Here is a 25,391-nt window from a genome sequence, read left to right as displayed (position 1 = left end):
AAATTTTCGAAAATCGTACTACGTAATACAATTTTTACGAATTCGTAATTTTTCGATTCAAATCGAATTACATAATAACTCCCCAGGTGCGTTATTGGTGTTGAAATCAACAATAGCCTTTTCGATCTCTCGAATCTCAAAAAGTAGGGGTACATCTGCTCCAAAATGGCGTAAAACAGTTGGAAACTCAATAGTTTAAATTGATGTGTTCGAGGTAAATACTTGCTTCAAATGATTAACAAACAGATTATCTTTTTTAGGACAGGTATTTTAAAACTTTTGGTAGAACGCCATGGCGCGACATAGAGAGTAATCGGAATGCGGAGTTTTTCGAATTGCCAAGAGATTTTTGAGTCCTCTTCTAACTCTTTTTTTTCATTTAAGAGCCGTTCCAGATGTCGGAACGGCATAATAGAATAAATTCTATTATTTATGATTTTGGGGGGATTTTGGGTATCATGTTGAGCAGCCAGTTTGAGATTTTTATAGAAATTGATAAGAGAATGATCGATGTCAAGGTAGTCACTAATTATCACGAAAATGGTCTCAAATATGGTTTTTGACATGAAAGAGTAATCGGAATACAATTTTACAGTAGATAGATATTGATGTTGTTAGTTCATTTCTTGCAAAAAGTGAATTTTTAAAAATTTTGAGTTAATACAGTATTGTTGAACGAGTGCGATATGTAAATGGATTTTTAAGGAAATATATTTTGGAACTAGGGTACTCGTAATGCATTACTTTTTATAAATCAGGATAATTTAGTGATGTAATTTTAAAAACTAGAATTGAATTAACTTTAGAAGCATTTAACTGACAACCAAAATTGTTTTCAAGCCATATTTTCAAGTATTATATTTATAGAACTATTATCTACTTTAATGTTAGCAGATTTAACTGTTAATGTTGTTAATAACAGCGTGTTATCGACATTGTTGATAAGTAGAAGTTTCGAGCACTGGAAATGTTTATAAACATAATGAATGTTGCTAGCAGATCGTTAATGCAATTTTGTAACACTTCCTCCACTTAAGCCTGTTTATCGAAAGTGCTTTTAATTCCGTTACTTGAGTCTCTAGGGAAGAATTGCATTTTTTTTAAATTTTTTCAAAATCTGTTATTACGTAAATAAATTTTTACACGCATTGGCATATTTTCTAACAATTTTTCATTAACTTTATTTGGAATACTCTCTCTCTCTCGTGCTCAATCCGCTGCTAAAGCTCGTACCAATTGGTAGGAGTTAGTCGGTATTGTGTCAACCGCCAATTCACGATTCACTAAAAATTCTCAGGACATTGAGCTGATAACTGCAGTACTAATAAATTTTTCTAGGAACACCATTCTTAACGATTTTTGACGTGTGCATTGGGTCGCCATCCTATTGAAAAATTACTTCTTCTGCAGGATTTCCTCTTTTATCAGGTATGTTCTGCAAATCACATTTTATAAAAGTGGTTTGAAATCACATAAAAGGTGTTCTGAGCACATAATTTTGTGATTTTAAAACGTTCAACAAAGTCACTAATGTTTTCAAATCACTTGGTTATTTCTGCGGCTATTGCATGGAAAATATTAAAATAAATTATTTAAATAAATTAAACAATATGTCCTTTATTAATTTTCTTATAGAATTACTTGTTTTATTAAAAAAACACTTAAAATTTAATAAAAATCTAGAGACACCTTTTCTGCTGTAAACAGTTTATTTGCTTTTGTGATTTCTTTTGTGGTTTCAGGTTTGTTTTCAGTTGTCAGCTGTTTATGATTTTCGAAAATACATGGAAGCTTGCCAGACTAAAATTTTTTAATGTCTGTCTAAAATATGTTCAATATCTTTAAATTAATTATAGAATTCGTCATAAAATTTATAATATTTGTTAGATTATATTATAAGTTATCAATATGCGTTAAGTTTTTTGCGCTAATTGGAAAAAAATGCAACAAAGTTGAAGCAAGTGGTAACCAAAAGCAATTGTGTACTGTGGCAGCTTTGCTGTTTTGTTTTCTTTTTGACATAGTGGTTGAGCTTGCGCCATAGTTTTTGCAAAATTTTTATAAAATGTAATTCCATTCTTTTTAATTAAATTAAAGATATAACAGAAGCTACAGGCATTTCTTTATTTTCACTTTAATATTTCTACAAAATTATTTGCAAAACAAAACATTTAAAATAAACGAATCAGCTGTTTTCTTGTGCTTTCGAAAATTTAAAATCACACCGAAAAATACAATAACAGTGTGATTTACAGAACAGGCACAAATCACACGTGTGATTTTAAAACGGTATGTGATTTGAAATCACGTGGATTACAGAACATACCTGTATATACAAAATCGTGATGATGAGACTACAAAATCGGTATGATGAGTCTGCAAAATATGCAGATGGTTTTCTTTACCCATTATTTCATTGATTCTTGGTCCAAGGTGGCAATTGGTCCAAGGTATATAAAGAAACCCATTTCATTACCGTGTTTTACATTCCCACGACAGCCGGTTCTACGCACCGGAATGACTGTCAACTCAGCAATCGCTGCTGCTACAACAACAACAACCGTGTTTTACTGTTTCCTTACTGTGTCACCAATTTTGAAACAATCGGCGAAATAATGAGATAAGAATAATATCTGAGTATATTAATGACTAATCATACCGAATTTATAGACTTGCCATTCCGATTTTGTAGATAAGAGCGCCAATCATGTCGAAGAAGTTATTTTACAGCAGGACGGCGAATTAAAGCACTCATCAAAAACCTTGAAAATGGCTTAGTGAACAAAATTTCTACCGAAGTAGAAGTAGTAGTAATGTCTTATATACGTCGTTGCACAGGTCTTTGAAATATCTATCATTAGATATCCATATTGTCTATATTAATGATTTAGTAATCCAGATATGGGTCAAAAATCGAGGTTGTCCTGGTTGTCCTATAATCCTTATATCTCAGCCATTTGTGGACCGATTTTCTCAATTTTAAATAGCAACCGAGAATTTCGGAGATATTGATGTATCATTCGTGTATGTAAGTTATTTGGGGGCTTCAGAAAGTTGATTTCAACACACAGACGGACATGGCTATATCGACCCAGCTATCTATAACGATTCAGAATATATATACTTTGTGGGGTCGCAAATGAAAAATGTAGAAATTACAAACGGAATGACAAACTTATATATACCCTTGCCACTCATGGTGAAGGGTATAACTAGATGTTTTTTGTTTTAAGCTAGGTACTCTGTTCAAAATTTCGTGCGAAATGCTGTCAAACTACATATAAAATATTTGGAATGAAATATATGCGAAATAATTTCGCAAAAGCAGTACTCTGTTTTTATTGTGGAAAACATGTGAAATACATCTGGCAACCTTATTTTTTCACACGAAATAACATACGCAGCACTTCTTTCGCACGAACAGCTAGCTGTCAAACAGCATGTAAAATTTTTCGCATGAAAAAACCATAGTTTTTCGCAGATATGAACAGAGTACTAGGCTTTACATATTAAACATGAAATAAAGGACAGAACAAATTTTTGGATTTGCTTTATTAGTTTTATTTTTATTGAATAAGAAGTGCACAAAATAGAAATATGTACTCATTTGTGCTCCGCACTGTATGTTTGTAATTTCTACATTTTTCATTTGCGACCCCACAAAGTATATATATTCTGGATCGTTATAGATTGCGAAGTCGATATAACCATGTCCGTTTGTATGTTGAAATCAACTTTCCGTAGCCCCCAATTAACTTACATACATGATTCATACAACAAAATCGGCCAACAAATGGCTGAGATATAAGGAAAAAACCGGGACAATCTCTATTTTTACCCTATTTTTGATCTATATCTAGATTACTAAATCATTAATATAAACAATATGGATATCTAATGATATATATTTCAAAGTCCATTGCAACGATGTACATAAGGCTATAGTAAGTTGGACCTACAATGGGTCAAAATCAGAAAAAACATTTTTTAACCCGAATTTTTTGTTCATTAAAAAAAATTTGGAAAAAATTTAAAAAAAAAATTGGAAAAAACTTTTTTAAAACAATTTGGAAAAAAAAATTTAATTTTGTTTAAATAAAAATATTTAAAAAAAATATTTTTAAGTATAATTTGGTGAAGGGTATATAAGATTCGGCACAGTCGAATATAGCTCTCTTACTTGTTTAATATTTTTAAACTGAAAAAATGTATAATTCTAATTTCTATAGACAGATTAAATAGTTAATTAATTTGTATAGCCCTTTTCTAAGTAGTTAATTACTATTTGCTTAAAAAGATAAAAATTTTCAAAGTAGTTGCGAAAAACATGAATACTTTTCTCTTTTTTAAAAAATAGCTAACAAAGCAAATTACAGCAATTCCATATCATCGTACGTGACATTTGTACGCCTATAGAGTGGAATAGATTTTGCAAAAAGAAAAGTCTCTGAAAAATAATTTGGTCTTTATGTTCCATTCAGGGAACAAAAATAATAAAAAGTTCTTTCGAAACATTGTTGTCCAAAATATCGAGCGAAATAACGGTATATCGTACGTGACATAAAACGGAAGTCACATGTAGAAATATGCGAAAATTTTCGAATCGTGAGAGGCGTTATGTTTTCTTTTACTTACACTAAACGAAATATTTTTCCTTTACAATCCGTCATATTTAAATAAAAACAATTTTTGAATGATTTTATAATAAATAAAATTTAATATCGTACGTGACATACCGTACGTGACAGATTTTTCTCTTATAATAAAACAATATATATTCTGTAAATATACATTCATATGTATGTATACAAAAACTAAAAAAATAATAGAAAATATACATTCGGTTTCAATAAATAATTTTATAATAGCAGATGAACAATCAGAGTCAAATTCATTTCATACTATATGCTAATTGGAAGCTTAGTTTAAACCGCAATTTTAGTCTAAAACATGCCAATTAAATTAAAAAATTTAATATAGTCTGTTTAAACTATTATTTTTGCCAATAAAATGTTGTAGCAATATTTTAGTGTTTTCTCCTATTCAAGTCATCTTGAGAAAAAGTTTCATGGGTTTTTGGGTTTTCAGTCGTAGATGTTTCACTTAAAAAGAGAAAAAAATTTCTGACACTTTTAGGTGTGGACTAATTTTATCCAAAGCCATTACAAAAGTCTCCTTACTGAGTCGATAATAACTAATAAAACTAAACAGAAGCACATTGACGTCTCTAGTCATTTAGCACAGCAACAATTGAAATTCCGGGCATTTTTAAAGAAAAATTTTTATTTTGTCCACTTTAATGATACATTTTTATGTTTGCGCCTTTGTTCTTGTTTATTTTTGATTTACTTTTTACTCATTAACCCAATGTTTTCAGTTTTGGTTTGCATAACACTAACTTATGTTGGAAAAATTAGATTTTTCAGTTTTTGGGTATAAACAAAATCAATCGAAATCTGAAGAACGTAAAACAAAAACGATCGGATTTGCAAATACGGAATGAAAACTATTCCGATGGGAATGTGTGACATGACTGTATGTAACTCCTTTCGAAAAGAAATTCGTTCGAACTTGTATGCTTTATATATTGTATTTCGAAAGTGTTTCGAATCGAATTATATAATAACCCCCCAGTAGTAAGCAAATAGGGGCAACAACATCAAGCAACTGAATGAAATATTTGTATTTTTACGCTCTATTCTTTACATTCAATTGACGAAAATCTTCGTAATCTGAACAATATGAACGCCTAACAATGTTCTATATGTAAAACCTTTATTTTAGATCTCGGGCTTTTATATTTCTGGATTCTGTAGACCACGTCGTTTAATTTCTTAATCACCATGTATGGTAGTTCCATCCAGTCCTTTCTTACTTTGTGGGTTTTAGTACAAGTTGGCATTCAATAAATCCTTCAAAACAAGACGCCAAAACAAGTTTCTAAGAAAGATCACAGTATAAAAAACGCGAATATACACAAAGATCTAAACGTGCCCTATGTAAAAACTGAGATCACGAACAATGCAGAAAACTATTTAAAAAAAACTTGAAATTTACCCAAACCCATTGGACCGCAACATATTAGATAACCACTCTATTAAGAAGGAGGGACACAGCATACCTAATCTAGAAGTAAAAATGACAATTTAACCAAAACAACTACGAATAAAAAATTTGTTCCTCCGGCACTGGCTGGACTAATTAAATAATAGTTATTAGATATAAGATTTGAACCACTTATTGTTAGTTCATTAAATAATGAAGATACAATAAATAAATGAAAATAAAAAATAAAAATAAACTTGCTGAAATAATCCATAACCACTAGAACGTAACGGTTTCCGGCATCGCTGACAGGAAAATGACCATCCATTGCAATCCGCTCAAATGGAGCAGCCAAGATGTACAGTTGAAGTTGTCCACGACTTCATTAGACATTAGTAGACTTTCGACGGATATTTCATTGCGGGTAGGCTTTGTACAACAGTCTGAGAGTCCACACATACTTCAGAACGAGTCGCAAGAAAACAGAAACGTAGATCCAGTATCATCACAAATTCAATCGACTCTTGTTTCGTCTTTAGCGTCCAATGTCACACCTGAAGCCCTGCATACGCCAAATTGTAATAATATGTTTTTAGCTACGGCCATAATTTTAGTAAAAAACAAATTTGGCGTCTTTATACCTTGTCGATTTTATTACTAGTCGTTTTTCAAAACAGTTACAGCTAAAGGTTAAGCAATTATGTGACTCAATTTCCGGCATAAGAGATGGTAATTTTATAGCAGACAAGTCAGCTAATGTTATGATCAAATCTTGCCACAGTGATTATTGTCTTTCATTTGATGCTGTTGTTATATCCACAATAACTGAATATCAGCCAAATACAAAATTCGACGTAAATCAGCTCAAAATACCTGATAATATAAAAATGGCGGATCCGGATTTTTATAAACGTGGCCGCATAGACATTTTAATTGGAGCTAGCTTGTTTTTGACCTCATGAGCGTAGGTCAACTTCGATTTGGATGGGTAGTTTCTGGTGGTGGTGCTACCCTATTTTTTACTGGACAAAAAATGTCCAGTAAAAAATATCATGTTCTCTATCTATGAACTGTCACTTTTAACACTCTCTTGCTCTCTCGTTACAAGTTTTTAAAAGTAAACGAACGGAATCCCGTAACTTCCAGTGATAATTTGTACAAATTGTTACAAATTATCAAGTACGCGAACACATCTAATAACTTCGAAAATAATTCAAAACTTTCAACAGATGATGAATTTTGTGAGCATCATTTTCAAGAAAATGTAATTAGACTCGAATCTGGCGAATATTCTATTAGTCTACCGAAAAAACTTAATGTTCACGAACTTGGAGATTCATACGTATTTGCTCGTAAACGTTTTTTAGCCCTTGAGAATAAATTGAGTAAGCATCCAGATATTAAAAAACAGTACACAGCCTTTATGAATGAGTACGCTAATTTAAAACATATGTCTCTGGTTTCAACCATTCCCAAGCAAATTAAAGTCAACTTTCTTCCCCACCACTGTGTACACAAAGATAGCTCAACAACAAAGCTAAGAGTTGTGTTCGACGGCTCCGCCAAAATAACTACAGGCCTATCACTTAACGACACTCTTTACTCGGGACCAACAATACAGCCAAAATTATTTAATACATTACTTCGATTTCGTTTCTTTAAAATAGCTTTGAGCGGAGACATTTGCAAAATGTACGTGTTCGTGTTTCACATCCAGATAATTTTCTTCAGTGTGTACTATGGAGAAATAGCCCCGATGAAGATATACAAATTTACAAATTAGATACTATCACATACGGCACTAAGCCTGCTGCATTCCTTGCAATTCGTTCAATGCATCAACTCACTATGGATGAAGAAAAAACTTTTCCTATTGGCGCTAATATTGTGAGACAAGACTTTTACGTCGATGACTTGATATCCGGTGGAAATTCTGTTGAGGAAGTTATTGAAATTCGAGATCAAGTAACTAAGCTGCTAAAACGAGGAAATTTCGATATTCGCAAATGGTGCTCAAATGATGTATCTGTCATAACAGATATACCGTTCTCTGATCGTGAAAAATTTCTAAAAATACAAGATGGTACCGAAATTACTAAAACTTTAGGACTTTCATGGGATCCAAATACTGATACATTCATATTTACACTTTTCCATGTTGTGGATATTAAAACTATTTCAAAGCGTACTATTTCTATTTCAAAGCGTACTTTATCGTCGATTGCACGTTTTTATGACCCTTTGGGCATAATTGGACCAGTTATTACTAAAGCGAAGATTTTTATGCAAAATTTGTGGAAGTGCAAACTGGACTGGGATGAAAGCCTGCCTCATAGCAATTTGTATCAGCATTTTCTCTAGTACACAAATTTATATTTCCTCGATTTGTTTCCATTCCAGATTCCGCTGTTCAAATACACGCATTTTGCGATGCCAGTCTATCGCATACGGTGCCTGCATTTATGTGAGATCGGAATCATGTGGAGAAATTAAAGTCAATTTATTGTGTTCGAAATCGAGAGTAGCACCATTGAAGGTTATCACCGTTCCTAAGCTTGAGTTGTCCTCTGCATTGCTGTTGGCAGAGATTTTAAATGGAATTAAAAATACACTCAAAAACAAATATGAATATCATTGCTGGTCTGATTCGATGGTTGTTTTATCGTGGTTACGGGAAGAGTCTGCCAACTATAATGTATTTGTTGCTAACAGAGTAAGTCGAATACAAAATTTAACTAATAATATGTTGTGGCATCACGTTCCAACCGCATTAAACCCTGCCGATATTTTATCAAGAGGGGTTTCTCCAGAGGAGCTTCTTAATTCAATTCTTTGGAAGGAAGGTCCAGATTTTTATATAAAGGAGCAGAATTCTGGCCAAAGACAATCAATTTTATAACGGAACTTCCTGAGCGTCGTCGAGTCATTTTAATCGCATCATCCGCCACTGATTGTTCGTTAAATTGCAAATATCACAAAGATTTTTAAATTTTAAAAAGGCCATTAAATGCCATGGAGAGTTGACAACACAAGAAATAAAAATGGGTACTCATATTTTGATTCGTAATATACAATTTATACATTTTGCAATCGAATATAAAGTCTTACAAAGAAATGAAAATGTAACCCCATCTAGTAAATTACATTCTTTAACGCCCTTTATGGATTCGGAAGGTTTGATTAGAGTTGGCGGCCGGTTGCAATACTCATTTTTAAATTTCGAAGCTCGACAACCAATAATTTTGCCGAAACGCCATGGCGCGCCATCCCGTTACGAACGCTCTAATTTTGTATTATCATCAACAACTATTACATGCCGAACCACAGTGTTTGCTAGCTAACATTCGATAGCAATATTGGCCTATCGGGAGTAGAAAAACAGTAAGTTCAATCATTATCAAATGTATTAAATGTTTTCGCTTAAAACCAAAAATTGCTCAGCATATAATGGGTAGTTTACCATCGGATCGTGTGCAGCCAAATAGAGCATTTTATACAACGGGTATAGATTTTTGTGGCCACCATCGAAATGCTACATATGCATCTTTATTTGCTTTTGCACAAAGGCAACCCATTTAGAGTTGGTGCCGGATTTGTCGACGCCTTCGTTTTTAGCAGCTCTAAAATGTTTCAGCTCAGTTCGCGGCAAACCAAAAACTATCTGGTCGGATAACGCGACTAATTTTGTTGGCGCTAACAATGAATTAGCAGAGTTGCGCAAGCTGTTCTTTGACCAAACTCATATGCAGCAAATACACCAACAATGTTTGGAAGATGGAATAAATTCGAAGTTCATACCACCAAGATCGCCACATTTTGGTGGCCTTTGGGAGGCTGCGGTTAAGGAAGCAAAATTTAATTTTTATCGAACTGTGGGCTTATCAATTTTAACATTCGACGAATTGCGAACTCTTCTGTGTCAAATATCGGCCATTCTAAACTCAAGACCTCTATTTCCAATAACAGAAAATCCAGATGATCTCGAAGTTTTAACACCAGCCCGATGGAACCCTGTTTAACTGAACTAAATATAAATCACTTAAACCGTTGGCAAAGAGTATGCTACATGCAGCAAGTTTTTTGGAAGAAGTGGAGTAGGTAGTGCATATTTAACAATATTGCAAGAGCGGTCAAAATGGAGTTCTGCAAATGCCAACCTCACTAATGGAACTATGGTTCACGTCAAAGACGAAAATAATCCACCCTTAAAATGGCAATTAGGTCGTATAGGGGATATGGTCCCAGGGAAGGATGGTGTAGTACGAGTGGTTCTAGTCAAAACAATACTGCCTATTGAAGATAATTCGGTTGAAAGTCATAACCTTTCAACGGGGGGAGGAGGATGTTCGTTGTAACCACTGTGCCAAATGCAGCAACAGAAGCAGCAGAACAAATCTTGTTTTCGACTGCGTTTTATATGTTTGTAGGTATGTATATTGATATGTGCATTCTTCTACGCACTTTCGTTTTCGACTGTATATTCACGCACTTTTGAAGCTAATTGCTTATTAATATTTTACAAAAAAACATTGAACAAATTATTAATATTCATAATTGTAACGGATTATGAAGTCGTTTTGTCGCTTTTGGTTTCTACTTTAAACAAGAATTTTTGGTTTTCATATATTTTAGTTGCATATCATCAGTGTAATAAATAAGTTTGAAAAGAAATATTTTTGTTTTATTTCAAATAATAGCCTGTAAAAAAGCTTACAGGCTCAAACGTCTTGAAAGCGCGTGCTCGATGCTAAAGTCATAGCTGTGAAGCCGCTCAATCCAACGAGCCAGTTGCTCTTCAGGTTTCTTAAATTTCAGCAACCACCTTAGGGCGGAATGATCGGTTCTTAGTGGGAAGTTTTGACCATATCTGTGGTAATGCTTCACACACTCTAATACTGCCAGGAGTTCGGAAGGAACTATTCTGTCGTTGCATGGTTTGAGAGCTTTTGCTGTTATAACATTACATTTTATTTCTGATGATTCTACCACCCACATACTGTTGCTCTCACAATCGCCCTCAATAAGAAAATTAAAACAGTTGAATTTTTAATTAATAACAATTTATTAAAGGTAAAAATAACTAAATCAAAATATTAAAACCTATAAAATGGAGAAAAAAATTATAAAATAATTCATAATTTACTAAACCAAGGACATATACCCGTAATTAAATAAAAAAACAGTGAGCGATATTCAATTAATTCCATTACATTTTCGTGATTTCACTCAAAATATTAAATAATTATATTGAAAAATTATGTGAAATTAATTGAACTTCTATCACTGTATCTATTAACAAATAGTTAGGTAAGGTTTAAAAATAATTGTTACTTTTAATTACGGGCAAACAACATTACAAACAACTTGACGGGAAGCAATGAATGAGAATAACCTAAATTTGTTTAATATACCACCAAATTATTTGGAAAACTCTATGAATGTGACTGTAAGAAAGCATATACTTATTTTGTTATTGCAAAACCCGTATGTCTGATGCTGTTTGTCTATGACTACTGGTAATATTAAAATATTATATTTAAAACTAGTATAAAAAAATGTAATACTTTAGGGTGTAAGTATAATAAAACAAAAGTAAACCAATTTTAATAATAAGAATACATTTATATTTCCTTAACAACGCCCATATCAACAAGCATCTTTGGTATATCGGCATACTGGGTATCCATTAAACGTACAACCAAGTCATTGTTAGTTCGCTCAACAACATCAACATTAAGAATTTGATCCAGAATCATAACCACGATGTTTTCAATTGCACTTTTTAAACGGGTTTTCATACAATACGTATCTGATACATTTTGTTCATCCGATATCGTAACAATGGAAAGGTTGGACAAATGAAAGCGGACAGCACGTAAAGGATCTTTCAGCTGTTCTTTAGAACATTTAGCCAAACTACTTAAAGGCACAACTTCGGTATTTCCAAAATCAACATAAAAAACCTGCAATTAGACAATGAAATATGTAAAGTTCTGGCAAAAGTTTAGTTTGATTAATTAGCAATAATATATTTATAGCAAATGTCTATAAAGTTGAATCATGATCCAACAATATTGATGGCATTGTTAAAATACATTGTTAAAACAAGTTTAAATGCTATGAAAATCCGGGTTTTTTTAACCCGCTTTTTCGGATTTTTAATTTATTTTGGAAGGATATGTTCCTCCAGAATTTTATATTTTTTTATCCTACCTCCATCAATTATGCATAACCCGATGATCCAGATGTTCAATAACACTATCCGATATATTATGTTCGTGAGTTATTTTGGTCCTTTGGAAAGTTGATTTCAAGACACAGATGGCAAAAAAAAGTCAATGTATAGGCCGTACCTACATACCACCCCCTCTAGAATGGTTCTATGAATTGTAGAAACACGTTCTGCTAAATAATAGGATGATATGATAACGTTAACTGGTGGAGCAACAGCTCTGAGGTTTGATGATGCATTTACAAGGCGGAATTTTTTTTTTTTTAATTTTACTGTAAATAATCGAAATGTGTATGTAATTATCTTTCTAATGAGATATACATACAGGCATGTCACAGAATTCCATTCCGATAGAAAGTCGAATTAATTCAGTATTTTGCTTCACTTCAGAAAAAATAAAACGAATATTTCTTTCGAAATGAAACCACTTTCAGTTTTCAAAGTGGAATTGAAATTCCCAAAATTCTGGGCAGGAGTGATTCTACTATCCAATACATTCTAAAACGATACAGGACTTCAAAACAAATAAAAAATAAAAACAAAATTGCACACAATAAAATATTCAGTGAAGCTGAAGAACGAAATATTGTCAGAGCGTGTAAAAAGGATCTCTTTACATGCTCTTCCAAACTTACGTCTATTGCGGGAAAGCAAGCTTGCGTCCAAACCATCCGGAATATACTCCATAGAGCGAATTTGAATGGAATGAAATTTCCAACACAACACTAAATAGGAGTTGAGAAGAGTTCTTAGTGAGGAATGGGAAAATATTGATCCCACCGTTTGCCGCAAACTAGTGGAAAGTATGCCTAAGAGACCATAAATGCTTATTCAAGCAAAAGAATACCATACAAAGTAATGATTTTTATGGTATTGCTACATTTTTAGCATACCATGTTAAATGTACGAGTTTGGCTTTTAGCGGATTTTTTGTTAATTCTTACTTACAGTGTTACTTAAATGGTTTTACTTTTATTTTACATATGAATTGAATAAAGAATTACATAAGCTACAACCCTCCCCAACACAATTTTTATCTAACTTTAAGAGGTAAGCTGAAATTAAGAGATATATACAAAATTTCCTAATGTACGAGTTTGGCTTTGAGCCACTGTATGTATTCAAATAAAAGCTTTTTTACATTATATATGAGGCTACAAGTGCAAATAACCCAAAACTATTTAGAGGTACAGTGCAACTTCGACAATTCGGACACATATAGTTTTAGGCTCTGTCGAATTATCGAGTTGTCCGGACTATAGTAGTTAAAATTCTTGAAATAATCTAAGTGAATTAAAACATGAATTTACTCCTTTGTTGCAGATAAAGAAGTCATATTTAAATAAAATAAAGCAGAAAAATCTAACTTCCCCCTCAACATTACTTGCTTTTAAAATTTTTTAATGAAATCGGGATATGATAGTTTCTTTGTTTCAAAAACCGCGTGTACAGCGCTTCCTCTAATTCATCATTTTCTGCTTTTCTATTTCCTAAAAGAAAGTTTTATATTATGAATATGGTTTATATTATTATAGGTATTCGAAATAAATTGTTTGATCTTCTCCTTATTTTTGTTTTTTTTTAATCACAAATCGTTGATTTGGGAACATATAATTTTTCGACTTTGTAAAATATCACATTTTATTATTTAAAAACATGGCTCTTGGTACGAAATTAGACAAAAACGCTTACAAGGGAAAGAACCGAAACTGATAAAACGTAGCTTACCCCACTTTTGTATTGATATTGCAAATATAAGGACTGTATGTAACACCAGAACTGCAACCAAAAAAATGTTGTGAGTTACACTAGTGATTCCTGTTCGGTTTTAACAGAAACCGAAACCGCGGATTTTCAAGGCCTAAAACCGAAACCGATAATTATTCTTCGGTTTTTACTTTTAATCTATTTTCAGTAAAAAAATTCAAAATTTAGTAATGAAAAACAAACTTTTTCATCCAACGATTCGTCCAATTTCTCTAAAAACAAATCAATGTAAAAATATCTTAAGATTTCTTTAAATTTTTTAATTATATTACAACAATTGATTTAGATGAAGTAGCAGGCTACCTATTGCAGGCTAGGCAATGAAACCTGTTAATAAAGAATGACACAAACTCATTTAAAAATATTGATCATGCGAGTATTTCCTGACAATTAAACTTCAAATTACTGTTTATTTAATTAAATAAAAAGAATGCAACATTTTTGTAACTAAAGTACCCCAATTAGAAGAAAGAAATGGTACTACTAAGTCTTCCTTTGTCAATTAATACTAATTCAAGATAACATTAGAATAAAACAAGTAAGAGTACTATATTCGGCCGCGCCGAATCTTAAATACACTCCACCTAAATATGATGGTATAACAACTGAAATAATATAACAATTGCTAGAAAGACTAGTTTACGCAGAAGATATTTTATTTCAAATGTACAAAAAATTGTATCTAATACAGCAATTTATAATTTAAATTTCTATTAGAACGTATGAAATTTAACAATTTATATACATAATAATTAGTTAATACGTTTGGATCAACATTTTTCCCTGATAACCTCAAGTGAATAAACAGAGTATAAAAAAGGGTATACAAATATATTTGGTGAAATTTCAAAATATTTGGTTGTGGGACTTATATGGGAGCTATGATTTGATTGTCATAAAATATTCTAACGTGATTTTTATGGACTTACTAGCTGATCCGGCAAACATTGTTCTGCCATACAAATTATTTCTAGTGAATATTTTGGTTGTTAAATAAAAAATAGCGAATGTATTCTAAGTTGGCATTATAGGTATTTTTGATGCCAAATGAAGAGAAATAAAAACAAAATTTTTTGGCGAAATATATTTTAAAAAATGGGTGGATAGGGACATCCTAATGTCCTAGCGGTATGATATATAATATTCTCGTACCTACCAAAAATATATACAAAATTTCATAAAAATAGTTAAATATTGATATTTGGATATTTGGATATTGCTCATACAAAATACTAAAATCTCGGCTAAAAAACGGGTGGGTGAGGGTCGGTTGATGAAAATTTGGGGTTATAAGTATTTTTTAATGCCAAATAAATAAAATGCGAAAAAAAGCTTTTGGACAAAAAATGGTAAAAATATATTCTGGATAGGGTCACCCTAATGACCTAGTGGTATGAAATATACTTTACGACCTATTCTCATACCTACCAAACATATATACAACATTTCATAAAAATCGGTTAAGCCGTTTCGGAGGAGTTCAAACACTAACATTGTGACACGAGATTTTTATATATTAGATATGGGTGCTGTGGCCAATTATGTACCGATATTCACAAAATTCAATATTATGATTTTTGAATACAAATTACTGATCTGTGTACTATTTTGGTTCAATATATGAAAGCTATGACCTATTATGGTCCTAAGTATTTGAGGGCTATTTTTATAGAATTTCATATAAACAACGCTATTAACAAAAGTGGACCATATATGGGAGCTCTTCCGAATTATGGACCAATATTTAAAAAATCTTGTAGCAAGATTCTTGGATACTGGTGTAAAATTTTGGTTCAGTACAGATTTTTTTGGATATTTGTGCAGGTTAATGTGTTTTCCTGAAGTGGTTCTTATATGGAGGCTATGACCAATAATGGGCCTACCATCATAAAATTTGGTACATCGATTTTTGTATATATTGAATAAATTGGTTTCGAATTTCAACCTGATAACTATATTTGTAACAAATTTATGAGGATTTTAGTGATTTTCGGAAGTGGACCTTATATGGGAGCTATGGTTAAATATGGACCGATATTCAAAAAATTCAGAAGTATGATTATTGGATACAAATTACTGATGTGTGCGTTATTATTTTGATATCGATATGTTATAAATATTTTTAAGGTTAATATCTTTTTCGGAAATGGGCCTTATAGGGGAGCTTGACCAATTATCGGGAAATCTGCATACAATTTAGTACAGTGATTTCTATATATGTATATGAGTATTATTTTTGTCGAATTTTAGCATGATAAAGATATTTATAAGAAATTTATGAGTACTTAACTGATTTTCGGAAGTGGACCTTATATGGGAGTTATGGTCAAATATGAACCGATATTCACAAAATCCTGTAGTATGATTTCTAAGTATAAATTATGTATCTATGTAAAATTTTGTTTTGATATTGAAATTTTTAGATATTTATGTAGGTTAATGTGTTTTTTGGAAGTGGTCCTTATATGGGAGCTATAACCAATTATGGGCGATCTTCATAGAATTAGGTACAGCGATTTTGGTATATATGGGGACTATTTATGGCGAATTTCAACTTAATAGTGATATTACCATTGTCTAGTATGGCCATAAAAAGTAGATTTTGTTAAACAAATTTTCTCTTTAGGATTTGTTGAGGCTATATAAGGAAATTAAAATATCAAACAAAAAAATATGTCTATATCTCCCATACGATTTAAGTTTTGCAGATTTAGGGAAGAACTATTTTTTTACATGTTTTTGCAAATAAGCGCAATTTCTTTACTATTGTGAATTATAAATAAAAAAATTCGAAATTGATTTTATTATTGATAACACTATGCGACAAATAGTAGTGCATTTTGACCATCTAAATGTCCGAATATCGCAAAGTTATGTTCAGTAAATTTGTTAAGCTCAACGCTGTCTACAACATAGTCAATAAAGAAAAGTGGTATTTTTGGTTTTCATTGAGTGGACCCCTGGACTTTAATTGAGTTTTGTAAGATAACTAACGAAAAAAATTATGAAAAACTGATTTTCCAGGGTCCCACTCAATGAAAACCAAAAATACCAATTTTCTTTATTGACTATTTTGTAATCGGCGTTGAGCTTAACAACTTTACTGAACATAACATTGTGATATTCGGACTAGAGGGTCCAAAAAACCGGTTTAACCGAAAAAGAGTGTTTTTGAAAAAAACAGTTTTGATTATTGTCTTTTAAAAAAACCGGTTAAACGGTTTCGGTTTTTGTCTTCCCGTTTACCGGTTATTTAATATGAAAAAGGTATCCTTAAATTTATTTTTATTTGTGGACGCTAATAGGAAATGTGTTAAGAATTATGTACAAAATCTTCGGAAATTTTGCATTTTTCAATTTTGAAAGCTCTATCTTTATGCAGTTATTTTATATCTTTTACGAAATATTGTCAAATGCTATAATTTTCTATAAAATAAATCTATATTTTTAAAAATTGTTAACCGATTAACCGTCTTATAAAAACCGGTTTGTCAAAAAACCGAAACCGGTGGAGTTTACAAAAATGAAAAAACCGGTTGACCTGTTTCGGTTTTGGATACTCTAATTCGGACATTTAGATGGTCAAAATGCATGAAAAAAGCAAAAAAAAATAAAATTTTTCCTATACGATACATACTAATTTCAAATCGACATATCTCGATTCCTAGACCTGATCTAGTGAAACGCCGGGACATGTGTAACTTTTTTTTACCGGTGAGCAGAACCTCCGCCGATCACTGACCCTACTATTTGTCGCATAGTGTAATGATTCACTACATCATATTACATATGAGTACAAAATTTTAAACTTTTACTATCAAAAATAACCAAGTTATAATCAAAATTGAAACTAAGGTATCATCAAGTACATCATTTTCTTAAACAAAATAACGTATATGCTTTGAGTTATTAATTAATAAATAGTTTTAACCTTATTTTAGGTCGTATCCTAATTTTTTTATAAATTTGTTTATGAAAATTTATTTAAGTACCTTTCTTAGTTTAAAAAAGTAGTTGTTAGTACATAATTCAAATAAAAAACACAAAATAATTACTTACATAGCAGTTTTATTTAAAATAAAAAAATATTTTTATTTAAGTTTTTATTTTTTCATACAAATTTATATTGATGATACGTTTTTTTGTTTCAGTAAACAACAATTCAAAAAAATGTAAGCCACATAGCATAAAGTGTACTTTGAAAAAACTAGTTTTTTGTATAAATTATAATTCTAGTTTCAATGTAATTCAGATTGGAAAATTTTGTTTCAATATCTCAAGTAGTTTTCATTTTATACCGTTTTTTTGCTTCTCCTATAAAGTTATGAAAAGCGATGTTACATTATTTTGCATGTGACGATATGTAGAATCTACAAGAAGAGAGCTACAAAAAACTTTGCTATAACTATATTTTATCTTTTATAATTTAAGAGATATTCACATTTGAAAATTAAAATTTTAAGTTTTTTACTTACCTTGGCCTGGATTTTTGCAAATAGCGGATTTTTTCAAATATATATTTTTTAATTAACAACAAATTTATTAGTATTCTGAGGAAAGAATTATTTCAAAATCGATAATAAGTCAAAAGTTATGTGCATTTAAATTAAAATCATTTTAAAAAGTAGTTTTTACGCGATTTTTTTCGAAAAAAGTACTTACATTAATATTTAGTTTTTCTTACTGTACTTACATTAATATTATATTTTTCTTAAAGGTAATATTTTCGTAGTAGAAGTACTATAGAAGAAAAATAATTTCCAAATTTGTGTAACTGCGTGGTCAAGAACGTTCCGAAGTAGACCTATTTTGTATGTAAATTTCAAATGTATGCCAAATTTTCTCTAATCGCATAGCTGCTTTTAAAAAATTAAAACATATTTTGCAAAAGGAATTTATAGCCCGCACCTCGATACCGTCAACATATTTAAAAATAGGATAGGATTTTTTAATTTTTTTATTCCCATATTTTTGCAAAAAGTCTTCAGTCATTTTTTAATTTTTACACCTTTTATAAAATTTTGAAAAGAAGACACAATTTTCTATACGTTAATATATAATTTCCACGGTTTTAAAATACAGAAAACGCAGTAATTAGTTTCATCTTGTAGTGTTATCCGATGTTTGGTAATGCAGTAGTCGGCAAATGCAAACGTAAAAATTATTATAATTCCCAATAAAAAACGTTTAAAAAAACCCAATAATGGTATTTTTTGAATTGCATAACATTACATCCCAAAAAAGTTCTCACATATTCAGATATATCGCACTCGTTCAACAATACTGTATTAACTCAAAATTTTAAAATGTTCAGTAGAGTGCAAAAACTGTTTGTGATTACATTTTAAGAGAATTTGAAAATCCGAATACATCATATTAAGCAAATTCCATTTGAAAATATATTTACATTGTTTTTCTTTAAAATTTTTGCAATTATTCCAAAATAAATCTATTTTTTGAGTTAATACCATTTTTTTGAAACTTCTCGATATTATTTTATCAACAAAACAGTATCAACTCAAAACACAACCAAATTTAAATAAAACAATTTGATTATTTTTAACTTGAATAAAGGCTCAATTTAAAATAATACATTTTTTTATGAAAATATACGATGTATTTCTATTTAAAGAAAGAGTAATTGGAATATGTTGAAATTTTTACAGTAGATAGATATTGATGTTGTTAGTTTATTTCTTTCAAAAAGTGAATTTTTAAAAATTTTGAGTTAATACAGTATTGTTGAACGAGTGCGATATGTAATCGATTAGAGTAAATACGTCGCAATATTCCCAATACTTTATCAAAAGTAAACATTTAAAGGTGTCAACTAGGGTAATCCTTTCCCCGTCAACAGAAATGTTCAAATCAGGTCCAGAATTCCCAAAAAGAATTGATCTGGTCTTAGAGAAATTAACAAACAAAAAATACGAAAAAGACCATTGCAAAAAACGGACCACTCTATTTTTGATATTAGCTTCTAAGGCATCCACATTTAGGATAACTTGTGCCGACTTCTGGCACAAATCATGCATTTTCAACAAAAAACGTAAGTTACTCATATTTAAAAAAAAAATTATTGAGAACTGTTGCGTCTAAAACTTTACCAATTACTTAAGGTAGGGTCACACATGACAAATATTTGACGAAAACGACGTAAATAAAATACATTTGAATTCTTTTATTTATTTCAAAAACAAAAAAGGATATTATTTGCATAAAATGAAGAGGCCTTTGATATTTAATAATATTAAATTAATAATGGAAACTTTAAAAAATCCTCAAATGTAAGGTTCAAAAAATCTTTCAAGTGATTAGAAACGTGGGCCCTTAGCCTAAGTCCATAAACAAATCGCACAATTTTATGAAAAATAAACTTTTTTTCCTGTTTCGCGAGTTACAACCTGAATAAAACTCAACACAATAGTTAAATTGTGACATTAGCAACGCATGGGCCAAAGATTTTTTAACATGCAAATGCAGAAACAGGTTTATATGATACAATCTACGTAAGGTTTGACAAATACGTGAGCAAATTTTATTAATATGGGGTTGAAAAGATAATTTGTCATCAATAATTACACCAAGACATCGTAGGTATGTTGTTTGTAAATTCAATAAATGTGCAATTTATTCTCAAATCTTGTTCTAAAAATAATGGCTTTAGTTTTATCAGGATCGACCATAAGTTTATTCACTTGCATCAAATAATTTAAGGTAGATAAGTCATGATTTATAGTTACCCCTATCGGCAATAACATGTGAAATTTTGTTCCCATGAAATATCCATTTCCCTCGAAGGGAAAATTTCTATCGTGATAATCCCATGAACTTTTCAGTTCACAACATGGCGAATTTGTTCACGTCAACGAAAAATGGGAAAAGGGAACATATTTCATGTGAAATATTTATTCGCGATAGACCACAATAACTTTATGCCGGCTTACAAAAATTTAGTTCATAGAATAAATGATTAAGAAACAAAGTGAATAAAATAGGACCAATCACGGGGCCTAGACATGTAACACATCTGAATTCAGACCGTTTAAAGATACAAATTGCTCTCGGAATCTCAAATAAGACCAAATTAAACGACAAGCAGGTGTAGAGAAACCAAACAAGTTATTTAGTTTTTTAACCAAACACGAATGATCAACCAGATCGAACGCCCTATAAAGGTCAACAGAGACTAATACACTAACTGTACCCTCATTTAAATATTTGCAAATAGAATAATAGTATCGCACACAAAATATTAAGTAATTTTTAAATAAAACTTGTAATCGTCATGGTCCCTGTTTTTATGTTCTTACCTTATATAGATTCTTTTCCGAGTCAATTTCCATAATTCTTGCACGATACCAATAATCATCTTTAACATATTGTGACAATATAATGTCATTCAATTGAGGGGGTGAAGACATATGTTTTTGTAACGGGAATACTTGATGATCATGCCAAGAGAATGTTTTGTAATCGCTACAGTAATCATTCTGGATGATGCCATAAAATGATATTGGACTAACAACATGTGTTACAATAATTTGTATTTTATCGCCAATATCAGCGGAAATATTTAAAACAGGTTGTTTTGTCGGAGAGGCATGGTACATCAATGACCGGGGTAATTGTAATGCAGCCGAGATTACACTTGAGTTTGTGTCATCATTTTCCAAATCTTCAGAGACTAAAAATGGATTTGATGTCATATTGTTTACAAATCTTGAAGCATTGTCGTCGTTTTTGGGATTTTCTAACATTACTACATGAAGCACCCTGCCGTCTTTATATAACATACGAAAAGATGCTTTCTCAAATTCATTTCTATGTAAGGCCCGCTCACATTTTTCATGATCTTTAATGATGCACTTTGTAAAGGAGTCCTCCACGCCTTCCAATGTACACTTTATGGCAAGGGGAGGTATTTTTCGGTAGCGTTGCGGAGCTTCAAAGGTAGTGCAATGTTCTGTTAATGGTATAATTTCTCCAAAATCGAGTAAATACACAAACTTTTGAGATTCTCCAGATTTCTCGTCTGGAACAATGACAGCTCTCCATAGACATTCTCTCATGGTGGTGTCCTTTTTTTCTAAAACACAAAACACATCGTCCGGCTGCAATAACTCTCGTGAAATTGGCTTGAAATTTATATTGCTGCTTAAATCATACAAGGTTTTGTAATCATCCATTTGGCAAATAAAAAATTCTAGCTTTTTATAGTCGCGCACATAAACAATATAGGCATTAAACTCATAGCCGCTTTTGAAGGGATCAAGCATTTTTGATGGCAATAAAACTTCTAATAAGTTGTTTAATTTCTTCGATTTATTTATTTCACATTCATCCCTCGATTCAATTTGACATTTAACCAAACTATTGTTTTCATTTAACTCCAAATATTCTATTTGTTTGGCTTTTTCATAGCTAGAAAATACATTTTCTGCCATTTTAATTCTACCAGCACATGGGCTTTTTTCTCCCTCTCCATTTTCCAAATGAGTACTTCTCCATTCAATAAAATCTTTTAATAGACGTGTTTGGGTAAAATTGGCATCCTCTAAACAACCATTGGACGATGCATTTATCACGGTCTGATCCAAATTATTAATTTCAAGATGTATGTTAAATTTACGCGCCATATTTAAGACATTCACCACCTGTGTCATGTACCGATCGAAAACGATAAGGCCAAAGATATTAGTAACTCCTCCTGTGGCATTTAGGTCATTGAGAAGTTTTTGACAACGTTCACTTTCTTGGATGAATTTTTCCATATTCATTTTTAACGCACACAATTCATCCCGACAAATGGTGTGCATCATAAGCATTTGTTCTTTAGTGGATTCCATTTTTTTGCAAACTTTTTTGTTCTAAAAGAAATGAGTTAGCTACGTAAAATTTATATCAGTTTATAATGTTTACTTTTAGTTTAGTGAAACGAATTGTAATGTAAAATTTATACAAAACCCTCTCTAGTCAAATATTTCAAAAACTGTTCAATTTATCTGTGACAAAGTTCCGTTAATTTTTATCTCTCCTTTTGTTCTTTTCTGTTGGCAACATTATTTTGCATTCTAATATCAGAGTTGCCAATTTATATTTAATTTTTTTCAAAAATCGCTAAATTATTTAAGATTGTTGACAATTTTAATAGCATCTATTGATATTGAACTATGCTAGGCGGGAAATAATGTTAAAAGCTACCCCATCAAAAAATATTCTGTTAACTTGGAAAAAATATAGCTTTATTTACATTACACCTACCCTTAAAATGTAGATTTGCTTCATATGGGTCTTACTTTGTCCATAAAACTGATGCAAAATTTGAGGCCAATGCCGAAATTGTAATAAAAATTTAAAAAAAGCAAGATTGGCAACCGAAACGAATAACTGTTTCGGTATTAATTTTATTACTATTTCGGTATCTGTAACGGTATTTAAATTATACCAGTATAAAACTAATACATATATCGGTATTCATACAGGTATTAAAATTAAATGCATCAAACTTAACAAAACTTTAAAAAAAAATCGAAATACATATATGTATGTAATTCATTTTTTTTATTTACTCTGTTAGGGGGCATTTACATTATGACTTTAAGTCATGACTAAAAATCATGCGTATTTTTTTGTACTAACAAATTGTGACGTCTAACCAAAAGGCAAGTATTCTGTGGGGTTTTAAAAGAGAAACAAAAAAAAAGACATGACTTTAAATCAGTGATGTTCATCCCATACAACAATTGTTTAAAAAATTTAAACACATTTGTTACGCTCTTTTAAAGAGCGTAATAAATGTCTCATTTTTTCAGAAATTCAATAAGCATTGTTGTTGGTCGGTTTTTGGATGAAGCATAGCAAACACACGCGTTTCAATTACAATTGAACACAAAAAAACAAAGTTAAAAATAAATAAAAAATTTGAGAGTATTTCGCCCGTATAATGTATATTCATTCATTTCCTTAAAATTTAAATTATATTCATTTAATAAATTGGTTTTATTTGACAAAAATTCTAAATTTAAACTTTCTTCATTTTGTTGTTATTTTAAGTGTTTGACATTATGTTTGCTGGGTAGCTCTCTCACCAAATATCTTCATTTTTATTTTTGAACATCACTGCTTTAAATCAAAGTGTAAATGCCACCTTAGTCTATGATTTACTCATTCAATAAAAACAAGTAAGAAAGTATGATCGGTTAATAAATTAATAAATTGGTCCTTCGGGAATTATTGGAGATATTGTTACAAAATATCACATGTTTGAAGCTGAGGTGTTGTCTAGTTCATTTAAATTTGTTCAGCTTCCTAGCGTTAATGGGGGCCAGTGAGTAGCCCCTAAAATTTGGTCAACTGGGTCTTAAATTATAAAAAAATTGACAAAAATCCCAAATAGTCCTTGAGAAGATCTACAAAAAAAACGTTTACATGTGTAGGTTATATCTATTAGTTAAAGAGATATTTAGGTTTATTGATTTATTATACCCATCACCATGAGTGGCAAGGGTATATATAAGTTTGTCATTCCGTTTGTAATTTCCACATTTTTCATTTGCGACCCCATAAAGTATATATATTCTGGATCGTTATAGATAGCGGAATCGATATAGCCATGGCCGTCTGTGTGTTGAAATCAACTTTCCAAAGCCCCCATACATCAATATCTCCGAAATTCTTCCGGCTCGGTCGCTATTTAAAATCGAGAAAATCGGTCCACAAATGTCTGACATATAAGGAAAAAACTAGGACAACCTCGATTTTTGACCTATATTTGACCTATATCTGGATTACTAAGTCATTAATATAGACAATATGGATATCTAATGATAGATATTTCAACGACGTATATAAGACCAAAGTAAGTTGGACATACAATGGGTCAAAATCGGAAAAAAATATTTTTTAACCCGAATTTTTTTTTTCATCAAAAATTTTTTTTTGTCTTAAATTCTTTTTCCAAAAAAATTAATTAAAGAAATTTAAAAAAAAAAATTTAGAAAAAACTTTTTTAAAAAACAATTTGGAAAAAAAAATTTAAAACATTAAAAACAAATTTGATTTTGTTTAAATAAAAATATTTAAAAAAAATATTTTTTTTTTAAATATAAGATTAAGATTCGGCATAGCCGAATATAGCTCTTACTTGTTTTTTCTGGGGTGAAAATATCTGCAATATGTGGAATAAAAAAAATAAAAATTCTATTATTACATTGGAACTGGAAAAAAATCTGTGCGGCCTTCCGAGTACCCAAAATTGGAAAATGCATTATACCGATGGTTTTTGAATATGAGAGACAAAAATATCCCTGTTAGCGGACTTATGTTAATAGAAAAGGCCAAAGAC

At 30.9% G+C, this 25,391-nt stretch overlaps 1 protein-coding gene across 1 annotated transcript; it reads right to left on the bottom strand.

The window, feature by feature from the left end:
* Positions 1–11,393: 11,393 nt before the first annotated feature.
* On the bottom strand, positions 11,394–23,003 carry krimp (krimper). Its single transcript, XM_065501449.1, has 2 exons — positions 21,358–23,003; positions 11,394–12,008 (listed from the first exon to the last, which is right to left on the bottom strand). Exons 1-2 carry the CDS (start codon positions 22,891–22,893, stop codon positions 11,667–11,669), a joined length of 1,878 nt encoding a protein of 625 aa, XP_065357521.1. The 5' UTR covers positions 22,894–23,003; the 3' UTR covers positions 11,394–11,666.
* Between the last annotated feature and the right edge of the window lie 2,388 nt (positions 23,004–25,391).

Source organism: Calliphora vicina, chromosome 2 (genome assembly GCF_958450345.1).
Source record: "Calliphora vicina chromosome 2, idCalVici1.1, whole genome shotgun sequence".
Classification (NCBI taxonomy): Eukaryota; Metazoa; Arthropoda; class Insecta; order Diptera; family Calliphoridae; genus Calliphora; species Calliphora vicina.
Note: the sequence above shows the minus strand (reverse complement) of the source record. Positions and strands in the feature narration are given on the sequence as shown.

Bases quoted from the DNA above. Each gene is read 5' to 3' on its own strand.
- krimp (XM_065501449.1), bottom strand. From the start codon at position 22,893: ATGGAATCCACTAAAGAACAAATGCTTATGATGCACACCATTTGTCGG. The intron at 12,009-21,357 runs GTAAGAACATAA...GTCTAATTGCAG, and splicing joins CGGAAAAGAATCTATATAAG to GTTTTTTATGTTGATTTTGG.